Here is a 26,653-nt window from a genome sequence, read left to right as displayed (position 1 = left end):
TAGCAATGGGGTTTCTGAGCTTGGGGAACACTTTCTAGGATACTCGCTTCAGTCTTCAAAGCGTGACTTATGTTGAGAAGAGCCCGTCAGCTACCACCTTTGAAATGCTTTCGTAAACTTAAAGATGCTTTAGATGCCTTTTTTAGTCACACTTTAAAAGTTAATAAATTGTTTCGGTTCTGCAAGTTGAATGTTGTCCATTTTACAGCATCAAACTGGCAACAACTGCACACAGAAATAGCTCAACCCAAGACCAACCGACTGAAGAATGAATATAATCAACATTTTACTTCAGGACATAGCTATGAATCTGCGAGTTCATACATAAGTCGGTACTATCGGTAGCCATGAAGGCGAATAAATAGTTTCAGCTTTTGTTTTTTTGAAAATTCTATTTTGTCAGTTTCAGGCTCTACTCAAAACCCACGTCACTGAGTAGAGCCTGATACTCCAGGTAAAACAGGTGTACACCGGCACTCTAGAAGAAGCAATAGGAAAGGCCTCAGCGGCTCGTCACGCCTTTAACGGAATGGTTTCGGGGAAATTCGTGTTTTTTCTTAAGCCACGATTTTTTGTACGAGCGCATTTCTCACACACACACACACACACAGACATGAAAACAAATAAACTAACATCTTCGGCCATCCCCCTCACGGGTTCCGGTCAAAAATAATGAACTAAAATAACAAAGTCAACTACAGTTTTTCGCAGCTGGACAACTTTTCAGCAGTTCATTTGGCTTTGGCTTGCTCATAACTGGCCTCGTTCCTAGCGTGCATGCTCAATGTCCCAACCTCAAGCCCGTATCGGCGAGAGGAGCACACCTTTATTAAGCACCTGGGCTTAATCGTGAACACAACTCAGGTGCGTGTGGTCACGCCACCATTAGGCGTGGCAGAGACTCAAAATATCTCCGCCGTCGTATACCACATGGCAACTGAAAAAAAGCGTTGCATCTCATACAAAGAATTAATTTTTGTACTATTTTTTGTACTTTTAAAAACATTAATTTTGAAACTCGCTAGGTATTTTCGTCTTATTTATTGTCTGCGTTTTTGCCATTTCACTGTGTTCAGTTCAGTATAAAGCAGGGCTGCCCAACCCTGTTCCTGGAGATTTTACTATCCTGTAGGTTTTCGCTCCAACCCTAATTTGGCACACCTGATTATAATAATGAGTCAGCTCAACCAGATCTCTGGCTGTTGAGTGAGGTGTGCTTTTTTAGGGTTGAAATGAAAACCTGCAGGACTGTTGATCTCCAGGAACAGGGTTGGACAGCCCTGAAAAAAGTGTGACTTTATTTTATTTTATTTTTTTAATTCCCTTACAAAAATAAGTTTATAAAAGTATGCCATAAGTAGGCCTAGGCTACACTTTAAAATGTGAAAGAATATATTCCTAAGAAATGAATCCCAGATAATATATTTTTATTTTAGTTTAATGAAGTAACCTTCTGTACCTTCTGAGTTAAATACTGGAAGTATATTCAGCCAAGCATGTTTTTTAAAGTATTAAATTCTTGAAAAAATTATATTTTAAAAAATGTGTGGTTACCCCTAGTTAAATCTTTTGAGAAGTGTTTATACTTCAGTCTTTGGTGTATTGTACTGTTAGTACTGAAGTCGAAGACATGAAATTTGTTTTTTCGGTTATGCCACAGCAAAGTGACCTGTGGTAAACCAAAAACATATGTATGACCTGACCATGGTTGTTTGGAAAGGATACTTTCACTTGTGCTTTTTCAGTTCAAGTACAAGTAAAAATAAAAAATGGTTTTATTTTTGCAGTAATGTATTTCATCTGTGTGCGTGCATGCGTGCGTGCATGCGTGCGTGTGTGTGTGTGGGGAGGGTTGTTACACTGTTGTAGTACAGTATGTATAGCCTACCATTTAGTGCTTTAAAAAAATGAACTAAAGTAAGCTGAAGGAACTTTAAGCATTAGTTTATCAACATGTAAGTCCAATATTCCTCCTCCTCTGACTGAATGGGAAGCTTCAATGTTCTGCACTCACAAGCCATGCAATATATATATATATATATATATATATATGTGTGTGTGTGTGTGTGTGTGTGCGTGTATTATTATCTTTGTGAGAACCAAATGTCCCCAGGACTTAGGGGACTTAGGGTTAGGGTTAGGGTTACAATTAGGTTAAGGTTAGGGTTAAGGTTAGGCATGCAGTGGTTGGGGTTAGGGTTAGGGTTAGAGGTTACGGAATGAATGTAAGTCAATGGGAATGAATGTAAGTGAATGTAAGTCAATACTTGTCCTCACAAGTATAGCAATACAAGCGTGTGTGTGTGTGTGTGAAAAAGATTTTTCTTGTGATCTCAGCATAGCAGAACGTATCTGATGATCACAATTAATTTATATAGGAAAGGTTGTTTTCTCATTATCGCAACTTACTTTGCTTGTCATCTCAACAAAACAGAAGTTGTTTTCTTGTGATGTCGACTTGTGATATCTAGTGATCTCAACATAACAAAAGCTGAATTCTACCTGATCACAACTTATATATTTGTTGATCCTGAAATTTAAAATATGTTGTTCTCTCACAATCAAAACTTATTTATATCGTGATCTCAACAATAGTTGAATTTTTATTTATCTTTACTTATTTATCTAGTAATCCTGAAATGAAAAAAGTTGTTCTCTCACAATCACAATGTATTTATATTGTGATCTCTAGATAACAAAAGTTATTTTCTCATGATCACGACTCATTATCTCGTGATCTTGCCATAACAAAAACGTTCTCTCACAAACACAACTTATCTTGTGATCTCGATATAAATGTTGTTTTCAACAACTTTTATATCGAGAAAACAATATTTTTTAGCTTTTTTAACAAAGGTTTACTTCTGATGATGACTTATTTATCTTGTGATATCAAGGTAAAAGTTGATTTCTCATGATCACAACTTATTTCTCATAAGGAAAAGTTGTTCTCTTACAAATATAACTTCTGATCTTGATGTAAAAGTTGTTTTTTCGTGATCATGACTTATCAATTTTTTTTTCTTTTTTTGGCTTTTTTAACAGAAGTTGTATTCTTGTGATGATGACTTATCTTACTGATCTCAATGTGACAGTTCTCGTAATCACAACTTATTTATCTCCTGATCTGGACTTGGCAAAAGTTGCTTTCTTGTCATCATGAAATAACCTTTACCATTTGAATGTGCAGTGATTGTGACTTTCAGGTAGAAACTCAGAAGTCGTGATCAAAAGAAAACAACTTTTGTTACGTTGAGATCAGGTTCTGTTGCCTCGAGATCACAAAGTTATATCTTAAAATGCATTATATTCCAAGATATAATGTACACCATAATAAATGTACACCACAATAAAACTCCAGGTCATACATATCCACTGTGTGAAAATTTAATTCTACTGAAAAATCATTACATTTTGTACAAGGATGTCATTGGGAAATTTATACATGAGAAAATGTATGGGTCCGCTATACTTCTTCTTTCGTCGCTGGCTTATAAATGACGTTCTCTCGTGCATCTTTTTTGAGTCTGCAGAAAACAAATAGGACAATTTAATAAATCCTGAATACAACTGAGGTTAGGATGTGACATCATGCAGTTCATTTTGACAAACTGTGCTCATATGATTATTTAGTTAAATCACATTGTTTCCATTAACTTACATTAATTTCCTTAATTTACATTATTCCCTCTTTGCTGGAACATAGTTAATTGCACAAGACAAACACAGGAATGTTCTCATTAACAATGGGTGGTACAGACATCTCATTAAAACTTTATGTTGGATGTTTCATTAAAAATTAACCAGAGCAATTTTGCAGTATCAGAGCTCGGGAATAAGTGAGGGCAAGAACAAGGTGTTAGGCGGCAGTTCAGTGCAGTGGGTAAGGAGCTGGTTTTGTAACCTAAAGGTCACAGGTAGGGCACTGCCATTGTACCCTTGAGCAAGGTACTTAACTTGTATTACTTCAGTATATATCCAGCTGTATAAATGGATGCACTGTAAATGCTGTGTAAAAAAGTTGTGCAAGTCGCTCTGGATAAGAGTGTCCACCAAATGCCTGTAATATAACGTAATGCAATGTAAGGTGCTGTAGCTGTCCAGGACATACCTCAAGGTTTTCTTCCGCTGTTGACATGCGTATGTCATAAAGGACAGCAAGGTAACGAAGAATAGAGCGCCAAAGACTATCGCCAGAATGTCCCCTGCAAAGAATATTATTGATTATTGATTACCCCTTTAATGTTGACGTTTTAAGTTAAAACCAATATTTTATGTGTAGTGAAAAGTGTATACCAATGTATGACTGATTCACACTTTATACTATGGATACTTTACACATGACATGTCACATTTCTGTATATTTATATATTTATATATTGCAGTAGCTGAACAGATACCAGACTTTGGCTGATCCACACACAGTGCCTTAACAGGATGAGCCACCCACCAGCCCCCGAAACGATGGCATTTTTAGCGGAATTTCCCACACCTTGGTAGGTTATTAGATCTCTTTAAATATTGTAGCAGTTAACTATTAATCTGTACTGAAAAAACACTTTTGGCTTACCTCGGGAAAGCGTTTCTTCAGAATCTGAAAAGTAAACAAACGTCATTTGTATTTATTTAAAATCGACAAAATGGCCGCACGTGAACACGAAAAACACACATGCTGAACGTACATGGTGTCCTTAAAACACCACATCGTAATTAAGCAGTATGCGCTCATGATGAAGTGAAATAGGAAAGTGTACGATTACATTTATTTTAGCATTTACATTTTGGCTGGTTTATGGTTCCAAAGCGGGGATCTGTAAATGTTTTTAATTCTTTACTTACCGACTGGTTCATTCATAGTTCTGCCTTTCTTGGATGAGCCATCATTGCCTGGATTAAAGGGGACTTGGGGGCCTGTTGAAAATAAATAAATAAAAAACTGTTTGTGTTTCTCCTTTGTAAGCACTCTGACTAGGAGGTAGCGAATATTTGCACATATCCACCTGGAATCAGGTAGAGTTTCTCATCTCCATCTCTTGGTTGCCTACATCGGCTTGCATCAAATTCTAAATATTTGGCTATCGAGCAGCTAAAGGAACAGGTCCCTTATAGCTTTAAAAGATCATCAGACCCTACACACCTACCAGACCATCCTTTTTGCTACAGTTTCTATGGATATCTGGTACCTGCACCCACACCCCCCCCCCCCCCCCCCCCCCCCCCCATATCCCCCCCGCCACACCTCCCGCCTGCCTACACTTCTGTTCTGGCCCAGTGGATTTCCTTTTAGATAATGTGTTATAGATATAGCTGTGGAAAGATAGGTTATCTGTGTTGTTGTACCTTCATTAGTTAAATTGGTGTACCTTTATTGGTTAAATTGTTGTGTTGTTAGGTTAATATTACACTTAGTGATCATAAATGCGCCTCTGTGTCTTCTTGTTGATGCTGTTTTTTTTTTGTATTCCTGAGAATCACACTGAGGTTTTCCATTACTGCACGTCACTTTGACTAGGAACGTCTGCAACATGACTGTCGTGTAAAATTAACTTGGGTAGAAGTGAAGGTGAACATTAACCCTTTCCGGAAGCCCGACTGGGCGCCTTACCTGTCGAGCTGGATTCTGCCCTGAACGAGGACAGCACCCGTCTGTTATACAGCAGTTGGGGAGCTCTGAAGTTTTTGTTGAGGAGCTGGTTTTGTCCGCCTTTCAGTGTGTCCTCAAGAGCGGCCAACTGAAAAAATAGGGGGGCGGAGCCTCATCACTGGCTCACCACACACTCACACTCATACTCTGAAATAACCCATCCATCCATTATCTATACCCGCCTATTCCTGGGCAGGGTCACAGGGGGGTGAGCTGGAGCCTATCCCAGCATGCAATGGGCGAGAGGCGGGAATACACCATATCATAGCCAATCTATTCTATAATAATAATAATAATAACTTTATTTATATAGCACTTTTCAGAACATGGTGTTCAGAGTGCTTTTGAAAGCAAAAGAGGACAAGATTAACCAAAGTAACAAGGTAAAATTAGACCAACAAAACAACAAGACTCTAGTGTTATGCTATTACGATGCACTCCTGCTGCTTGTTCTGTATTAAGTCTGATGTATGCTCTTATCTCAGCTTCATACCAGGCATATATGTATGGTATGTGGTCTAGTCCTTACGATTGATGTTTTCATGGCACTCAGAAGTTATTCATCGACCCTGTCAGTGTTAAACTCATGATGCTGCAGTGCTTCGTAAGTTCCTCTGGATAACAGCTTCTGTTAATACGTAATTATAATAGTAAATTGTGGGTGACGTTCATTGTTTATTATTGCTTAGACAGCGCTGAAACAGCCAAGCAAACATGCAACTTAGTGAATAGTTTTTTCTCCCCACTTCAGGTGCATGCAACATATTTTGACTTCGGTCTTCTCTCAGGTAGCGTTGAATACAGAAGACTGACTTTGATTTTTGTGCTGTTTAAGAAATTGTAGCTACAGCCTCAAAACAAAAATAATTCACCTCACTATCACCCCAAAAATATTGACCCTTCTTTTTGATTTTGATTTTGTGCACCTTTCATTTTACCCCCCAATATTATATCAAGCACCAACATTCTACAAATACATAACTATATCAATGTTGGGCATAGTAAAACTTTAGTTTTATTAAGGAAGGTCAACCAAATTTTCTATTTAATTTCAAGGCTTATTTTGAATAGAATATGATTTTATTGCCTTTACATTGATACTGCTGTCTGGAGCCCATTGATATTCATATTAGCTATGAAAATTGCACCTCGCTTCTTGATCAAGAAACTGAAGATAGGTGTTTGGTTTGAATTTATCAAAAGCATATAAAACAGACATTAGTTTGAAAACATGCAATAAATTGCAGTCTCAATCGCCACCGTAGCATTGAATGTCTGAACCTGAACATGTACATTTGTGGTAGGATCAGGAGAGACTTAAAATCAAGCTAGTCATAAACACCCCAGAGATATCTACATTTAAGTCTGTGAGCTCACCTGCCGTCTAGACACTGTGATGGTGTCGTTGAAGATGGTCCAGTTCACCGTCTGGAAGCAGGGGGGTGTGGTGAGGGAGCCGTTGTACCTGTAGAATCGATCCAGGCTGTTTGGCAACAGATTCCGGACGTTAAACCCCGGAATTTCCGTATCGGACTCTGAAACAGGAATAATAACAGGAATGTCAGGGGGAAAATGACGGAAGTTCTCCTTGAACGTTACATAGGCTTTTATAAAAAGCGACATACAATAAGTGCATACTGAAGGCCATTGGAAAACTACAGAACTAAAGTCCGATAAGGAATAATACTATGTAACCATTATCCATAGCCATGAACATCAAGTCCAGTTCACACAGTTAGCATTAACCTTTATTCACATAGACACAACATAAAAAATTAAAGGGTAAATCTCAATCAATTATTTAACTGTTTTATAAGGTCACCCCCCTACTCCAGCCTGACAGATGCTACTTCATTTTACTGCAAATAATCGCAATCGTTATATTCCATTAAGAATCTTTTTCTTTTTTCTTTTTTTTTTTACATTGAAACTTGAAAATGTAAAAAGTGAATTGTGCTGTACAAATACAGGTGTTTGCTTTGTGGTATGGTGCATATGAACTGTGCTTTGCAAAAGCCAGTGTTTTATTACATAATAAATCATTTAAATTATTCCATAGTTCACTTGTGATCTAAATTAGAAGGCCAAAATCCTCAGATTCAGGGGTATTGTCTTATCGAAGCTATAACATGCTGCTGAAGGGTTCTGGCTGTGTATCACATTGCAATAAAATTAGGTATAGTATTTAGTAGACTAAACAAAAAAGCAATAGTTCTGAAATAATGACATCGGAAAAGGTGTCTACCTTCTCTGCTGACATCTCTGAGAGAAGATAAGATTTTCTCATAGTTTTCATTCTCATGCAGACCAATCTAGAATAAAATACAAATATAGTCAAGTACTGTATCAGGTCAAGTATAGGGTATTCCTGACAAAAAGGGCAAAAACCATTGTCAATATAGTTACTTTCTATTTAAGACTACCAGTGAAACTCTGATTCAATTCATGGTACTGGTACTTGGTACTAATCTAATCCTTCCACCCATTGCCTATACCCACTTATTCCTGGTCAGGGTCAAGGGAGGTGCTGGAGCCTATCCCAGCATGTATTGGGCGAGGAGGGAGGAATACACCTGGACAGGCCACCAGTCCATCGCAGGGCAAATTATCTAATGAACATATAGTTTTAATATGATCCTGGTTGTTCTTTTCTTCTATCTTCTTCCATAGAAGACAGAAGAATAATAGTACACAAATGTACAACCTCTGAAAACAGCATCATTGTATGAACTGGAGACATATATATATGACATATTTATTTATTTATTTTTTATACCCAGAAAGTGTGCAATTACTTTAAATTACGACAATGTGTAAATTACGTGATGACGATGTTCATCTCTTACCCCAATGAAGGCCCCCAAAACTGCCAGTCCATCCAGTTTGCTGGCTGCTTCTGAGATATTCGGGTATTTAGAGTTGTAGTGAACCACATGTATCTACAATTAAAAGCAAAGAAGCACAATCATATTTCCATACATACGTACATCTTCAAATGGTGGATGTTTCTACACATGGATGCAATAATCTACCCTGAAATGATTTTCAAAATTATAGTATAGTATTTTTCACAAAACACAAATATGCAATAGATGATGAAATTAAACATGCACACGCAATTCTTTTAGCGACCAGGTGCAACAGTACCCACCTGGTGCACTGCACACAAATTGAGTCCATTTATTTTGCACCGGTTACTGTGAATCCACACAGCAAGGAATTCTGATTCTCGTGACCATTGGTACTGCTGGATTTCTTTTCTACTCGAAGGTTAATTGATCGATTCAACACTGTTGATTGATTGGCCAGAGATTTAACTCGACCTGGATTCCCAGGTTTAAATCAGTCCCTGATTAGAGGGGAGGACTGAAAAACAGCGGCACTACTGGCCCTGAAGGCTATATTTGAGTGTCCCTCATTGTCAAAAAACATCAATCACGTTCTAAAATAAACAATAAAGTCAATCAGTGCAAAAAACTATTGAGCAGCAGACATACGTTATGTCATCCAGGATTTTAGGGGTGATTGTTTCTCGTCTTTTTATAATATAAAGAGAATGTAGATGTTGTTAATGTGTAAGTTTTAACATTGGACCATCGCAGATGCTAGATGGTAATTTATCTTCTGCAAACTCACAGAAATGTGTGAAATGCCAAAAAAAACCATTTGAGCCACCACTCCATAAAAAACACTGTGTTTGAAATGCTTTTTTTATAACCAGGTCTGTACCCAACAAACAGGATGTGAGCCTCCCACCTCAGCTGGGAAATGCACGCTATCTATGGTGTGCTCGGAGCCCGGGTCCTCCTTGGTCCCCCAGTGGAAGTGCAGCTGCGCGGCCAGGAAGGTGTTGTCGAACCCGCTCACGATGCGCATGGTGTCCGGCAGGTTCAGTTGCACTGGAAAAAAACAGGATGTAAGACATTGCTTACCGCACTGCAGAACCACCGGGCACTGCAGAGTTCCAGCAGTATCCTCTCTGGCTACAACTATGTGTTTTTTACCCAATTTGAACTGTTCAGTCATGCCCCATAGAGGAAGACCCAAGGTACGCATATCAGCAGATTACCCTGATGCTAATTCCACACAATTCTGCTTGTGGTGCCACAGGTTATATGCAGTGCACTATTTACAATGTACCTGCAATTGTTCTGCCACATGCTGAAAACATTTTAATTGTATTACATTACATTACATTACTGGCATTTATTACAGGCTTATCCAGAGCGACTTACACAGCATTTACATTGCATCCATTCATACAGCTGGATATTTTACTGAAGCAATGCAGGTTAAGTACTTTGCTCAAGGGTACAACGGCAGTGTCCTACCCGTGAACACCCGGGATTCAAACCTGTGACCTTCAGGCTACAAGACCAGTTCCTTACCCATTATACCACACTACCTCTGCATATTGACAGCCATGTGAGACTGTGTTTTATTATTAAGGGGAGGAAATCCATTAGCTCACAAAGTCGGCCGCAGGCTCAGGGAAGTTGGCTGAATCCCTGACTGAATGCACACTGACTGTGAGGCAACTGAAGACAAAGGGGGAGGGGTTCGTACGTGTGTGTCCGTTGTTCACCAGATTCAGCTGCTCCGTGTCCGACAGGTCGTACCCCTCCAGCTCTATGGCGGGTAATTTCGGGTCGAAGATGGCCTCTCTGGTGGCGATGTTAATGGGAGACTGGGATTTGCCGCTGCAGTGCTGGAAATCTGAAGGCCACGCGTCTTGATCTGTGAACGGGAGGGGGACGATTATTAACGCGACACCAACCAACCTGAATGGGTGGAACTGAGTTTTTTACGGCTGAGTTCCAAACCGTGTACTTGCATTCTATCTAGAGTGTGTGTGTAAAATGTGTGTCATGTGATCAAGTGTGTCACAAAGTCAAGAACAAAGCCAAGATTCTACAGGAAGTTCTCTTCGTAACCACCCAGCTGCTTTAATTTATGTGCTAAGGAAAAGGAGGATGCCATATTGAGTCTGTTCACTCACCGAGATAATTCCAGTGTCCATGAGAGGATTCTGAAACAGGAGATAATGGATGTGGTCAGTCAGATATGATGTCATCGAAAGCACAAACACAGCACTTCATTAGCTGATCTCTGATCGTCCATCACCATCGGAAATGACACGTGACAATCAACAGATTTAACGAAACGCACGATGACTGCATTTCATTGCAGTCTTTTCCCTCAATGTTCTGTATATTCCCGCTATGAATGATTTCAGCAACAATAGCTGAGATGAGACCCAACGTCCTTTGTTCTTTCAGACTCTGTTTTTTTAGTTTTGTTTTGTTTGTTTATTAGCCACATTTGAAATGGTTAGTCCTCTAACGTATACTTACGTTGTGAGCATCCCACAGCAAATTGACGGAATGACAGGGGATCTATTCTCTGCAAAGGAGTAGTTAGGTTGCTCTTTTAAATATTTACCAAATTTCTAACTGGATTTAGGGCAGGGCTGCTCAACCCTGTTCCTGGAGATCTACCCTCCTGTAGGTTTTCACTGCAACACTAACAAAGCACACCTCATTCAAAACCTAGAGATCTTTTTTGAGTTGCTAATTAGTAGACTCAGGTCTGTCAAATAAGTAGCCCTGCTGCTGGTCTTATGGGAAAAAACATTTTTATATTTCCTATCTATTGGGTGCAATATTCTTCAGGTGTCAATCAAGTCCAGCTCATCACATACCTTGATTAATGTGGTCCCAGCTGGAATGTTATGTTCAATGTTATGTTATGTTCAACGTTAGGGGCGACATAGCTCAGGAAGTAAGAGCGGTTGTCTGGCAGTCGGGGGGTTGCTGGTTCGATCCCCCGCCCTTGGCGTGTTGAAGTGTCCCTGAGCAAGACACCTAACCCCTAATTGCTCCCAACGAGCTGATTGGTACCTTGCATGGCAGCCTTTCACCGTTGGTGTGTGAGTGTGTGTGGGAATGGGTGACGGGGGGCATCAATTCTAAAGCGCTTTGGATAAAGGCGCTATATAAAATGCAGTCCATTTTCCATTGTGAGAATGTTTTGCGTTAGCTTGGGTGGCTCCACCAGAAACCCCGCCTCCTCCTCAGGACTTATCAAGTTTAGATAAGAGGCAACAATTGAAATCTCCTCTAATAACACTATTACAATGCCATTAATAACATCATTGCAATACCGTTCTGTGGACTTTCAGAGGATGTGAGTAATGAAATCATGTGACTGAATGGAGGAGGGGGGGAATGCATTCATAAGTTACTGCTTCACCAAACAGAGAACCTTTCAGTAAGACACATCGACCAGCTTTTTCCAAAGACACATCCAAGTGCGATGCTGTTACACGTTTGTGGACCTACCCCTGCTTTTGCTATTAAAATAAGATGAGAATACTTGATACATTATATATTTATCAAACCATCATATGGTCGGTATGACATTTATTTTAATATAATTGCATATATATAGCGCTTTGTACGGTTAAACTTTTCAACCATGACCCTTCAATACCGACCGAATCACGCTTCAGTTCGAGATGTTCCCTGGCAGTCACATGTGTCTCTTGCAGACGGTCAATACGAACCCGTTCTTCATAAACAAAGTCAAGGACTTTTTCCCCCTTTTTTTACAACGCTATGAATTCCTCTTGCATTCCAAGTGCGTATTTTAAGTTCCGATTTAGAAGCTGACACGGGGGGGGGGGGCGAGGGGGGGGGGAGAAATGAACCTGAAAGACACACACAGGGGGGAAGAGAGAAAGAAAGGGCTGACTGGACTGCACCGTCGTTAAAGATAGGAAGAGAATTACACCCGTCGAAAAAACCAAAAAGTGTAAAAACGAACATAAGCAATACATAGCGAGCCAGAACTATGGTAGAAAAAACGGCAGAAAAACATTTTCGAAAGAGAGGTCTGACGCAGGTCAGCTTGAAACCAGAGGAGTAACAACAGGCTGAGTCCCTCCCATAGAACGGACAGACAGCTTATGAACTTATGAGATATAAATGGCAGAGTTTCCACAGGAATCCAATGACCGTTATAGGGGATCATTACCAGTGATGTTAATAGGGAAAATTTGGAGCACTATGCAAACCCAATATATAGTATCATACAAGATTCAACCAAGGTTACATTCCGAGGTGAACCATAAAACGAAAGAGGGCGGCACTGTAGTGTAATGGGTAAGAAGCTGGTATTGTAACCTAAAGGTCACAGGTTCGATTCCCGGGTTGTACCCTTGAGCAAGGTACTTAACCTGCATTGCTTCAATATATATCCAGCTGTATAAATTGATGCAATGTAAATGCTATGTTGTGTAAGTCGGTCTGGATAGGAGCGTCTGCTAAATGCCTGATATGTAATGTAAGTGCTCTGAACAGACTGGATTTGACCCGGGGGTGGGCTGCATGGGGAGAGTGCTCAGTCACGCCACCCTGTGGTCACTCACTGGTGATTTATAACTGAAACAAAAGTAGTGAGGTAAACAACCGTCCCTCGGTGTGCAGGCAGTGAAGAGTAGACCTTGTTCACACATTACATTACATTACAGGCATTTAGCAGACGCTCTCATCCAGAGCAACACACACAACAATTACATAGCACATATCCATTATCCCGGGAATTAAATCTGTTACCTTTCGTTTAAAAGACCAGCTCCTAACCAAGTATACTACACTGTCACCACTGCCGCTCATACGAGATAAAAGGTTTATTTGAGATTTGGCATCTCAGATGTGTGAATTCAGTTCAAAAGTTGGGGTGCACCGAATCAGACAGGCTTGCAATAGACGGAATAGTCAGCTGAGGCTAATTTGCTGAGGGGGGCGGGGGGGGAGGGGGGGGGGATTTGGATCATACGAGGTGCAAAGACGCCGCCCCCCCCCCGCACAGCAAATCATCTGTTGGCAAAGACATGTTGTTTGCCTCTGGAGACCAGTACAGCAATAAACCAAAAATAATAAAAAGCTGCAGTCATTCGAGCCAGGCCGTCCCAGTTATTGAAATTATGAAGCCAGATTTTTTATTTTTTTATTACGATACTGATGTCTGTAGCTTTATCAGTGCTATCGACAGTAGACTATAAGTCTAACAGCATGACTTGTTCTTTGTTCATTCCTGACCAATTTTTTTTTGTGTGTGTGATACATTAACATTGCGGTCAAATAAAGTTCATAAAATGTTCATTCATTGCCTTGTTTAAGCCACCAACTCCACCACAGCGAGATAGATTATCAATGAAATAGGCCGACATATAGATATAACATGATTTGCGTTGTTGCTTTTTAGCATCTTGGTTGTGTGAGCTTATAGCTACATTCCAATCCAACGGTCACACTAATTTTATATAAATGGAAAGGAAAATGAAAAATTTCACGACTTCAAAAATCTCTTCTTCCCAGCCCATTTTAAATCAATAATTTAATACCAAGAAATACGTCTTCTCATGGATGTTGGTCCAGTCTGCATCTAGATTCAACTGACACACATCGAGACTTCAGTCACCCAAGGAGTCCCCATTATTAAATCCAATTACAATGTGTTATTTGCAATTTAGCAGACGCTCTTATCCAGAGAATCTTATAAAGTAGTATAGCATCGGGAGTAAACCCTGAACAATGTTAATGAGTCGATGATTAACCTCTGCGTGTCATGAAAACAAGCGCGTGCATTACAGTAATAAGCAGACCACAGAGTGCACATACGCGTGCACCTTGTGCAAAGAAAAGCATGCAGAAAGACTGCACCATAGTAACATAACGCTGTAGTCCATGGGTGAGTGCGTGGCGGCAGGGCCGGCTCCAGGCACAGGTGCTGCAGGCCACAGCAGAGGGTGCCAGAATCAGAGATATAAAAACCAACTGTGTATTCCACGTATTTCTCACAAGCTAGGCTTATATGGTTAGGAGGGTTCTCAGCATTACAAAGTAAGCCTCTTTACAGAGATGTGTTCTGTAAATGCATTCACTGTAAACTGTAAACCTGATGCTAATCCACTGCACCCATTAGTTGAAATACCACAAATTACATTACTTAAAAGAAGCCTGTATGGGGTTAAAACATAACCGCTTCTTTAAGCAATCTCACTTTTCAAACCCCAAAGTGCTGAGTCACCAAAATACTACTACTACTAATAATAATAATAATAATTATTATTATTATTATTATTATTATTATTATTATTATTATTAATCAAGCACATTCACCAGTACATCAATTTATTTTGGATGGGGGGATGGGATCCAGTGTGTCCGCAAATTAAAACTTTTAAAAAGGCTTGGTTTTCTCTGGCATCGGTGCACACTCACAATCTGACCCTTGACCCTTGACCCTTGACCCTGTGCCTGAGTGAAGGCAGCCATTGTACTTGCCGCCAGCAAACCTCAGTCTTATGTCCCAGAGTTTGTTTTTAGTTTAGTTTTTTTTTTTTGGGGGGGGGTGGGGGTTGGAGTGTCTGTCTCGTATCATTGACAACTCCGAGTTCAGGGTCCTAACATGGTGCTATCTGCTACAGTCACAAGACAAGCTAATCAGTCACTGGCTCAGAGTATTCTGTTTTCACTTTCATCCTCTGTTTCACTTTTCATCCTTTTTTAATCCTTAATTGTTTGATGACTTCATTAAAACATAACCAGGGAAGATTAGGAAGGCTGAATCGTTTTCAAAGTGACAGCCCGTGGAAAACTGGTGGGTTTAGAATAGAAGTTATCACACAGATATAAGCATAGAACTCAGGCCCAAATAAGGCCAGTACTAAGCAGTGAACACTCGGGTTCTTTCAGTTAGTCACCTGGAACTCGCGCTGGCTTCACTGGAACCTCGTCCTTCCAAGACAACGTCTCATCTGAATTAAGTAATCTTTTAAGACAGCATCCCCATCTCACTGCACTGCCAGGTTGGGGGTAAACTCAGCTGTTGCAATTCAGTAGCTTCAGTAGGCAAACAGGTCTAATTGAATTTCAGTTCATTCGTAAAACCATTAAGAGCCTTTTCTTAAATTAAGGAATCGAATTCCGCAAATTGACTAAATTGAAATGCAAACGGGCCCCAACCCAGCAGCACTAACCCAGCAGCACTAACCCAGCAGCACAAAATGACCTCACGATGTTGCTGCAATGTAGTGCCAATGTCGTAATACTGACAAAACAGTAACAATGCGAGGATATTTTGTGTCAGCTAGGTAAAGATACGTTTCTTTATATTCTAAACAGCCCCTTGAGCTGTTAAGCATTGAACAAAGCATTGAACAAAGATGAAAGATGTATCATTGGGTATTCCACTTCACGGATATTGTGCACAGATACCATACGCCACTCTTCCCCAGCGTTCTTTTGTATTTCGGGATAAAATTGTATTTTTGTGTCCCTGAAATTAATCAAACATTCTCCACCATTGGTCTGATAAACTGAAACGAGTTGAACAGTGGGGCTTTAAGATGCCTGACAACAGATTTGTCAAATAGAGTAACAAAACAAATAAAAGATGGTTTCCCCATCTGATAACAGATACTATCAAAAAATTATTGCTCAGTTCATCGAGTGTGTGTGCTTCATCATAAAAGTACTCAATGCAACTTATGCCCACATTTTCTAGAACATCTAGGTTAGTGTTGCATGGTGATTACCACCATAAAATGCAATGGAACTGGAACCCTGGGCAAATTCAGGTTTTCCATTTGTGGGCGTGGCTTAAGGTAGAGTAATAGTTGTAATGGCAGGGGATAGCACTAGCTAACCTTGCAGCTGGCTTAATTAAAAGACTCAGAGGCAGGTTGTGTTTACTTTGCCAAGGGCAGTCATTCCTAGACTTTTTCACAGATTTGGGGGAAGGGGTTGGAGGAGCACGGGGGTTAAATAATTAACCCCCGTCCTAACTGCGTCCAGCTCACTTCAGCCGGTAATTTGAAGTTTTCGTGTCCCCCTCTCACCCCCTCCGAAATTTATCCCCCCACAAGTTCCTGCTCGTGACCTTTCCCCTTCATTTCTCTGCGATAGGAAATAAGGCACGACAGCGGGGTCGTGAACTCTCACACTTCGCTGCCGCAGTCTCTCACACAGTCACGCCAGATGAGAACGGGCTGCAACACATAATGAAAACACAACATTACATTACAGGCATTTAGTAGATCCTCTGATCCAGAGCGACTTACACAACAGAGCATTTACACTGCATCCATTTATACAGCTGGATATATATATTTATACATCGAAGCAATGCGGGATAAGTACCTCGCTCAAGGGTACAATGGCAGTGTCCTTCCTGGGAATCAAACCTGTGACCTTTGGTTTAAAAGACCAGCTCCTTACCCATTATACTGCACTGCCGCCCCTAAATGAACAAAGCCGCCCCCTGATTAACCGAATTACGGCATGTAACTCCTCGCAGGTGTATAAACATTACGGAGAGACTGTCGACCGGAGGCCTATCTTTGAAAAGTACCCTCCTTCCCCCCCACGGACCACAATCTCAATCCACCCTCCACACACCACCCCCCCCCCCTTCCCCCTCCCCCCCACCCCCTCGCCCCAGGAGTCTGTCATCACCCCCCCCCCCCCCCAGTCACACACACCCTACCCCTCACTGCCAGCAAACATGATAAATGAGACTCCAGCCAGCTGAGCATGGTCGGTAACTATAACGGTAACCTACGGATACTACAATCACCGCCCCCCCCCCCCACCCCCCCAAGTTCCCAAACTAAATATAGGTGCAAGCATAGCTGCAGTATCGGCACAGTACACGAAGTACAATTCAGTAGTGGGGGGCGTCCATTTCAGACTTAAACGGCTCTGGATCTCGAGCAAGATTAGACATGCCTCAGATGTGCTTTATCTGGTGGAGCGGGGGGGTGGGGGGGTGGGGTGGGGGGGTGGGACGTGCTGGAAAGCACTTGAGCACTTCGATTGGCCCTTAGCAACACACGCGATGCTGCGGTTTCTTAGACCGACAGAACCGTTCTGTTCACCACGTGCAGAGACAAGGGCCCGATTGTCTGCAGTCAGAAACGTTATCTGATATCGGCTGGCCGTGGAAGGAAGGTAATGAACTCACAGTCTATAACACAGTGTATCAGGGCTTTTGTAACCTAAAGCAGAATTATCTGTATCTTATGAAAGACACTGTCAATAAATACAGGGACATTTCTTTCAGCGTACTGTCGGTACGATTACCTGTTTCCGTAATCCAAATCTGTTTCAAACCACAGCATTGCCACGGTACTACCTGAATTGTGTAATTGTGTTATGTTTCCCGCATTAACACAATATGGGTTAGTGAACCCAAGTGCGGTTTTCTGGAAAAATGATACGCAATATGTACATTTCCTTTTTTCAAGCGAGCGCTTTAGCAATAGGCTTTCTGACAGGAGTGTGTGGGCATGCGGAAGGAATCCGTAGCGGCATGTGTTGTTGTGGTCACATGAGCCAAGCACACAGCTCAGCCAAGCATTTTAATGTTTAACGTGTGAAGGCTCGGGGTGGGGTGGGGTGACAGCTGAACTTTAGTACCTCCCGGATTAAATTTTGACCGCACGTTCTTCCTTATCAGGTGTGCCGCTGGCAAACGTGTGAAGCTCTTCCACCTCCATTCACTCAACATCGCGTGACCGCTTGGCAATTTTACAGCTTTCTGACTGATATAATGAATCAAAATAAAGCTTTTCATTCTGGTAATGTGGTGTTCCATCCAGTGCACATGTCCACTACTCATTCAGCTGTTTAAATATAAGTTTCCATTTAAAAAAATAATTAGACAAGGTTGGAAAACTCAAACCAATGGAGACCTGCAGTGCCAGCACATTTTTTTTTGTTGTTTTTTTTTTCAGCAGCCAGTTTGAAATATGGTGTGGGAACTCTTTAGCCAATAAGTTACTTAAATTACACTCTGAAGTACTTTAACCCTCTGAAAAACAGCTGACACAGCAGCCCCCCTGCCCTGGAGACCTGGAGACTGGACTGCGCTGGAATAAACCATACGCAGCCAGAGGGGAAACGTACCCTGGCAGAAATGATTTTACATTACATTACAGGCATTTAGCAGACGCTCTTATCCAGATCGACTTACACAACTTTTACACAGCATTTACACTGCATCCATTTATACAGCTGGATATATACTGAAGCAATTCTGGTTAAGTACCTTGCTCAAGGGTACAACGGCAGTGTCCTTACCCGGGAATCGGACCTGCGACCTTTCGGTTACAAACCCAGTTCCTTACCCACCGTGCTACACTCTGATTTATCACAGAACACCCTGTAGCGTGGATCACGGTGTGTCACTGAAAAGGACGGTGTGTCTGTGGATTGCGTGAAATGTACGTCAAGGCAATAAAGTTGCGGTTGTTGCTCAGCACCCAAAATGGGGAGTGAGAGAGAGAGAGAATATTCTGAAATAATCAGGCCTCAAACATGCCAATATCATGGAGGCCTTGTTCTCCATAGCCTGAGCTCGTTCCTTTGTTTCTGCGTATTTCTTTCTTTTCACTACACAGGTCATTCAGTGGGTTAAACTGTGACATCACCCGCGCCCGCTTGACTTCCTGATCCGAGGGACATCCCTTGACCAATGACAAGTCAGTCTTACAGATTCTAAAATCACCTTCAACCAACACCCTCTAACATGTGTACTTCTACAAAGTGAAAGGCATTTTTAAAGATAATAATTTGATATATACTTATATTACTAAATTAATTTTAGGCAGTGTTCAAACATAATTCAACTCATACAGCCAACAAGTAATCCAAATGAATACAAATAGGGACATTTGGGTGGTTCTCCCTCTTAAAGTATTGTTCTAGTGTGTGGATGATCTCCATGGATGATATCAAAACATTACGTTACATTACAGGCATTTAGCAGAAGTTCGTATCCAGAGCAACTTACACAACATTTTACACTGCATCCATTTATACAGCTGGATATATACTGAAGCAGTGCAGGTTAAGTACCTTGCTCAAGGGTACAACGGCAGTGTCCTACCCAGGAATTAAACCTGTGACCTTCAGGTTACAAGACCAGTTCCATACCCATTATACCACACTGCCACCCAAAACCAGACCATGTCATTGCCAAGAAAGAAACGCAACCAAATTAATACAAATATGCATGAGACGTAAGCAATCAATTAAAATAAAGTCAGCCCAGTTTGTGCTTGTATTGATTCATTCCCTGTGCCAGATCTGCGTTTGACCCACAGACCGTAGAGTAAATATGGACAAAGTCACTGTGACGTCACCCACTGGCGTTCCATGGGCTTGGGGGAGAGGTGTTTTGAAACCATGGAGGTGCAGTTTGTGCGACAATGTTGTAGAAATTGGAGCCAGAGACTGTGCAGTAGGGGAAAGGGGGGGTCTTATATGGTGAAATATCCACCACCACCAACCCCCCCGCCAAGGTGACGCACAGTGACTCAGCAATGACGCAAACTGTCCCTGATTTGTCCTCAAAATATTCACGTATTATATCCACATTATAACACAATAGCTTAATAAATTGGCACATGGGGAGACAGACAGAAAGCACCTATTGCGGCTACACGTTCTTGTGGGAACAAATTATTGGTTTCGTGTTCTCGCCATAGTGACTTATCTTGACTTACATGGAAAGACCCATACTGGAGCCAGCCGTACTGGCGGGAAAGACCAGGAAGTGAGCTTAAAAATGACGCCCAATTTTAGTCTTGGTTTGACCCTTCTTCTAATTCAGGGAAATTCAGCTGAAACCAAAGATTTTGAGGATGTTGAAAAAGACTCAGACATACGCCTCATATTTGTTGAAGTACGTTAAATTGTTTTTCGACTCTGAGTTTATATCCTCCTAACACCCACCGTTTCATTTTTGTGCTTTGTAAAAAAAAAAAAAACGTGTCTCTGGTCTTAATCTGAAGAATCATATGTTCTGCTGCACGGAAACCTACACTACAAGGACATTCAATAAAAAATAAAACAAGGTTTTTGACAACATGTTCACTGCAACAATGTTTCTGTCATCCAAGATACTTGTATTATGTCAACAACAAAAAATTTAAATACTTTATTTCTGCTGGGCTCCTGGAGGATTATAAATTGGAGTGAAATGGGAAATGGGAAATGGGAAATGGGAAATGGAAGCTCCCACCGGTTGCTACGCTCAACAAAAGACACATTGAGGTCATGAATCCCTAGAAAGGAAAACTAATTGAGCTCGTATTGTTTCCCCAGCGATGACATTGCATTATGTAACCCACCGTCAGGTGCTAACTCGCGTCTGTGAACGCTGCTACAGGAGCTACGACGCTTGCATGTTCGTTCATGCCGGTCCGCACAGTCATAGAGGATTGTTTCTTCATTGTAACTATTTACAAGTGTGTTAAAAAGGCATCTGCATCTGTCTTACAACAAAACGATAAGTTTGGCTGGATATTATTACATTACATTACATTAAAGGCATTTAGCAGACGCTCTTATCCAGAGCGACGTACAACAAGTGCATTGGTTCACGATGTAGAGGTACAAAAGAAACACTAGAGTGAAGTAAGGATCGTAGTGCCAGAAGTGACCACATCGATCAGGACTCCAACCCTGTAGAGTAAGCTGTTCAGCAAACAAGAATCCTACCAAGTACAAACTAGATATACAATACCAAGCATTGGGAAGTTTGCCATCTACTCAGAGCGTCCAACCAAGCTGGGTTTCATTTCCTCAGGTCCTATATCAGTGCCTTTCCCCACACCATAATATACCAGAGAGTAATTAGTTACCGCTATTTGTAACAAATGTCTAATGTAATAATTTCAAGTTTCAGTGAGGTTAGTCAGACATGTTCCCTGCAATCTTTTAAAAACAATCGTTTCTTTTTTTGTGATCGCACTCCTGATAATTTTTCAAAGAGCAGCCAGAGTCATTAGTAATATTTTTCCCCCCACAGTTCCTCACTGCTATAAATTTGTAAGGTCCCTGAGGTTGGCCTGCGATGGATTGGCAACCTGTCCAGGGTGTGTTCCTGCCTCTTGCCCGGTGCATGCTGGGATAGGCTGGGATAGGCTGGGCACACGTCATGTGTTTGTAGCGCACAACACAACCCGATATCAATGGCATACAAACAAACAAGAGGCATTTGTATTCTCGCTTTAAAGTGGCTTAAATGGATTTGGAAGGACCGGTGGCTTTGGCAACAGTAACCGTCAAACCATATTGCGTAGAATGTTGAGCAACCTCGGGTTGGATGCCAACACCCTTTTTGTTTACAACCTTTCAAACGGGACGGACATCTGAGAGCTGAGGAAGGCCTTGTTCCCGGTTAATGACACAGTCAGGACACGTTGCGGGTACAAAGCCTTCTCCCGGTCTCTCATTGGCCAACGTCCACGCTGGAGATTGATGCATCCAGGCTTCTCACCACACTGGCCATCCACATTGTGAGTTCTGCTCCAATTGAATGGATTCTGAATGGCTGAAGAGCAGCCAATCGAGGGGGCGAGGTGGTTGCACACGTTGACTGAACATATAACTGGCTATGGCGTTCGTTAAGTCACTTTTTGCACTGCTGTCTGTTAAATTGACAGCACAGGAAGCAGCTTGACACTTTGGACTTGCGCACCAGATTTAGTGGAATTCATATAATCAGACTGTCTGTGATTTTTTTTTTTTTTAAATGCTTCGAATACTTTTCACCCCTGTTTCTCTGGAGTTCCCAATCCTGATCACCCTGCAACGCTCATCGGAAACCTCCTTTGGTCAGCTTGGGAGGACACAGACAAGCGTGTGCTCTCCTCTGAAGCATGTTCTGCCAGCCACCACCACCTTCTTATCACACTGCGGTGCTAAGCCAGGCTGGCAGACAGGAATGGGAGGAGGACAGTCCTGGGATTCAGTCCAATCACTAATCAGTCCTCGTCTCCCTGGCCTTCACTTGACCCATATAATCGATTGAGGTCCGCCATCTTTAAGAACATTCCGACCCCTTAAACGCTCCTTGGAGGAGCGAGGACGTTCCTGGAGGAGAGTGTGACGAGGACACGCAAGTCGTTTTTTTTTTTAATGTGTGAGCCACCCAGCAACCCTTTCTCAAGAAATTTAGCTCTTCTACTACCTTACTACCTACTACCTTTTACTAAATTTACCACTTCTAAATTTAGCACTCTACTACTTATACATATCACCGCTCAACTGAGGTGTGTGTAAGCCTGCATTTTATAAAAAAATATAGACTGAAGTTAGGGCTAGGGTAATTCATGCCATCATCAGATTTGAGAAGGTCAAAAACATTCCACTGCATGAAAAACTGGAAGATATCCAACCAGTTAATTTTTAGTGAAATTTGGGGCGTGTCTGTCGTGGGTGGTAGTTTCTGTGTCAACACACGCATTTCTAGAAACTTCTACTAATTCCCAGACCACGGGTCCACGGGATTTCTCTATTTATTTTAGGACTCTGCCCGCTCTGAAATTTTCACATCATGTCCTGAGACGTTGACGGCCACGTCTGGGAGTTTATGCCAAGCGGCCGGACAAGAAAACCTCTGTGTACAAAATGATGTCCGTTTCCAACATGGACACTGTGGTTCCCGACACTGACGTGTGCCGCACAAGGTAGGGGAACGCGCCCGTTTTTCGGATTTGCGTCCGTCCCCCCCCAAGTGTCATACCTTGATAAGTGGAGTTCAGTTACGAGTCCAGCCTGTTTACACGAGCGAAAGGTGTTCTGCTAAGAAAAGCACCAGCAACGTGAGGCAGATCAAGGACACAACCTCACCTAATGCTGTACTACATTGGGGTCATACAGGGGTGACATGTCACCTCCATTGCTAGTCTAGCTAGGACACGGTGGCATAGTGGTTAGCACTGTTGCCTCACAAGAAGGAGGTTCTGGGTTCGAATCCGGGTCCGACCGGGTCCGAGATTGCATGCTCTCCCCGTGTTCGCGTGGGTTTACTCCGGGCACTCCGGTTTCCTCCCACACTCAAAGACATGCACGTTAGGCGCGCTCCTGCAGTTGCCCTTGACTAAGGCACTTGCCTCAGAACTGGAGTCAGTCCCCGGGCGCTGCACTGTGGCTGCCCACTGCTCCTAAGTAACTAGGATGGGTCAAATGCAGAGGAAAAATTACCCCACGGGGTTCAATAAAAGTATATCTTATCTTATGTCTTAGTACGTTGATGAGACTAGGCAAGACTACGTGGTGCAGCAGTGCTTCTCTCTCAAAACTGAAATGAAACCTGTGTTCTATGATTGCGCTTATCCTGTGTCTGTGGCACCGATCGCAGGGTCCCGTGGGCCGAATTCCTTAGCCCGAGTGCATCCCAAAAGGGTTTATGGACACTGTGCTCCAGGCAGACTTCCTGTTTCTTACTTTCACTCCCTGGAAGAGAAGCCTTGTATCACAGCATGTCTTTCTCTGTCAGGACTCCGAGACCCGCCGCTCTCGCCAAAACCACAGAGTGTTTCCGACAGTATCCTGAATAGGCCGTATAAATCTTCTCCCGCTCTCTCTCTCTCTCTCACACACACACACACACACACACTGTCTCTCTCTCTCTCTCTCTCACACACACACACACACACACACACACTCTCTCTCGCACACACACACACAACACACACACACACACACACACACACACTCTCTCTCGCACACACACACACAACACACACACACACACACACACACACACACTCTCTCTCGCACACACACACACACACACACACACACACACTCTCTCTCGCACACACACACACACACACACTCTCTCTCGCACACACACACACACACACACACACACACTCTCTCTCGCACACACACACACACACACACACACACACACACTCTCTCTCGCACACACACACACACACACACACTCTCTCTCTCTCTCTCTCTCTCTCACACACACACACACACACTCTCTCTCTCTCTGGCTCACACACACTCTCTCTCTCTCTCTCTCTCTTTCTTTCTCTCTCTCTCACACACACACACACACTCTCTTTCTCTCTCTCTCTCTCACACATACACACACTCTCTCTCTAGAGAGAAACTCTTCAGATGTGAGGCTCTCATATTTCTTAGAGTGGGGTAATTCAATTAACGCTAATAGCTGCTTGGTCTCAAAATAAACAAATATACAGGACTTGTCATGAATTACTAAATTATTAAAAACTATTTTTTTAAATTCTTACATTTTATAGTTAACAAAAAAAGTAAACCTCGAAGATTAAACATAAGACATTAGGCATCTTCAGAGCACTTGCTACACAATCTGTGCTGAGCTGAAATACAGACCATAATAATCACATTACCATTCAGTTAAAGAACTTCAAATTCCCTGCTGTTTCTCATCAGGAATGATCACTTCACTGCAGGAATGCTTCAGATATCCCCCTGTTCCTGCTGAATCACTCATCACATTCCTATAAACTAACCCAGGGAAACCTGCTCATCAAATGGTCACTCAAGTACTAAATCAATGCTATTATGATAGCAGTGCGGTCTGATATACACAGATACGAAAAAAAAAGAACGAAGCAAAAACACTCTACAACATCAGAGACTGCTGCAATGTCCTCTTTTCCACGGTCATTTCATTCACTGGAAAATTCAGAAAGTGAACGTAATAATCAATAACGTCCCTGTTAAAGCAGAAAATGAAAGATATTTTCATTTGTCTTTGAAGAAACTTATATAAATCAAAATCAATATTTATTTTTAAGTGAGCTACTAATTTTAAATGGACAGAGTGGTTGTGAAAACCATACATAGCCTTCTGCAACTTAAGGGCTAGAGTTTGAATCTGTGGTTCAGTTAGGATTTTTTCTAGAAATTCCATGGTCAAAATAAATATGGTTAGATTACTCAGACCGACACAGATTAGTAAAAAAAATTCAGGACAAAAACAGCCATTCTGTTCCCTGAGGTAACTATAAAACAAATGTGCAATTTCACAACTGACATAATGGCCAAATACAAATACTAAGCCTTTTCTATCTGCTTGTTAATTACCTTAAAGAGTATAATTACAGTGACTCAGAATTGTTACTGTGGCTTAAATTGAATTATGCATGTGCGATTATGGTCACAAAACAAAACCCACTCATTTCTTTCTTGGTTTTGACCTGAGTTCAGCAACAAAGGGATTGTGGTTCAACACTGTTGATAGTCTCTTTCTATCTGGATCTGTGGTTTTTTGGGGGGCAAAAAGTTATAAAAAGCGAAGTAGAACATTATCCACATCAATAACATTCACAGAAAAGATTTACTCGATTGTGTTCACCCAATTACACAAAACAGAACAAAAAAGAACAATTAGCAAAGAGTGCTTCAGGCTAAGTGACCAACTGCAATCATGTGACAATCTATCATTACAAATGTTTGTTTTGTTTGTTTTTTTTTAATGTTCAGTTTGTGTGAGAGAAAATTATCATGAATAACTATACACAAGCTAACAGCTGCAATTTATGTAATTACTTGGGACATTTGTGAGAAAATGTCCCAGATTCTCCCCGTGTTAAAGAAAAGGCACCTGGCAGCAGTAGTAGCAGCAGTAGCAGTAAAATAAGAATTTCAGAATGTGAAAAAGCAGAAACCAATCAAAAGTGTGACCCCAAACCCCCAAAGTGTGACCCTGTACGTCTAATGCCAACACATCAACGTCAGGACTCACTTTTGGGGTGCTCCTCAGTGTGGTCCCCCTCGTTGCCGCTCTCGTCTTCCTCGGACGACGATGACGACGATGATGAGGAAACCAGGGCTTGGAAGAGGACCAGGAGGAAGAGTCTGCGCAGCATCTCAGCGTTGTAACTCCTGCGGAACACAAGGAACTCCTGCGTTGCCACGGTCACCACTCCCCTGATTCCGTTCCACTAACCCCGGTGGCACTGACTCAGGAGCAGGTCGTCCGGAGCTGTGCTTTTTTTTTTTTTTAAAGGCAGGCTCCAGCCCACCAATCAGGATCCAGAAGCTCCTCCTCCTCCTCAAGGTGCCGACTGCATCCTTGCTCCGGGCTGGCCTGGGGAAGCCACTCGAACCAGCCAACTGCAGCCTAATCTAATCTAAACCCGTG

General features: G+C 41.9%; 1 protein-coding gene across 1 annotated transcript; it reads right to left on the bottom strand.

The window, feature by feature from the left end:
- Positions 1-3,371: 3,371 nt before the first annotated feature.
- On the bottom strand, positions 3,372-26,653 carry ca9 (carbonic anhydrase IX). Its single transcript, XM_035390085.1, has 12 exons — positions 26,255-26,653; positions 10,644-10,673; positions 10,211-10,381; positions 9,401-9,543; positions 8,491-8,583; positions 7,890-7,956; positions 7,022-7,179; positions 5,606-5,732; positions 4,840-4,911; positions 4,571-4,594; positions 4,112-4,205; positions 3,372-3,527 (listed from the first exon to the last, which is right to left on the bottom strand). Exons 1-12 carry the CDS (start codon positions 26,376-26,378, stop codon positions 3,467-3,469), a joined length of 1,164 nt encoding a protein of 387 aa, XP_035245976.1. The 5' UTR covers positions 26,379-26,653; the 3' UTR covers positions 3,372-3,466.

Source organism: Anguilla anguilla, chromosome 14 (assembly GCF_013347855.1).
Source record: "Anguilla anguilla isolate fAngAng1 chromosome 14, fAngAng1.pri, whole genome shotgun sequence".
Lineage (NCBI taxonomy): Eukaryota > Metazoa > Chordata > Actinopteri > Anguilliformes > Anguillidae > Anguilla > Anguilla anguilla.
This window is presented reverse-complemented; position numbering and strand designations above follow the sequence as displayed.

Bases quoted from the DNA above. Each gene is read 5' to 3' on its own strand.
- ca9 (XM_035390085.1), bottom strand. From the start codon at position 26,378: ATGCTGCGCAGACTCTTCCTCCTGGTCCTCTTCCAAGCCCTGGTTTCC. The intron at 8,584-9,400 runs GTGGGAGGCTCA...TTTTAATTGTAG, and splicing joins GCGTGCATTTCCCAGCTGAG to ATACATGTGGTTCACTACAA. The intron at 3,528-4,111 runs GTATGTCCTGGA...TGTTTTCTGCAG, and splicing joins CAGCGGAAGAAAACCTTGAG to ACTCAAAAAAGATGCACGAG.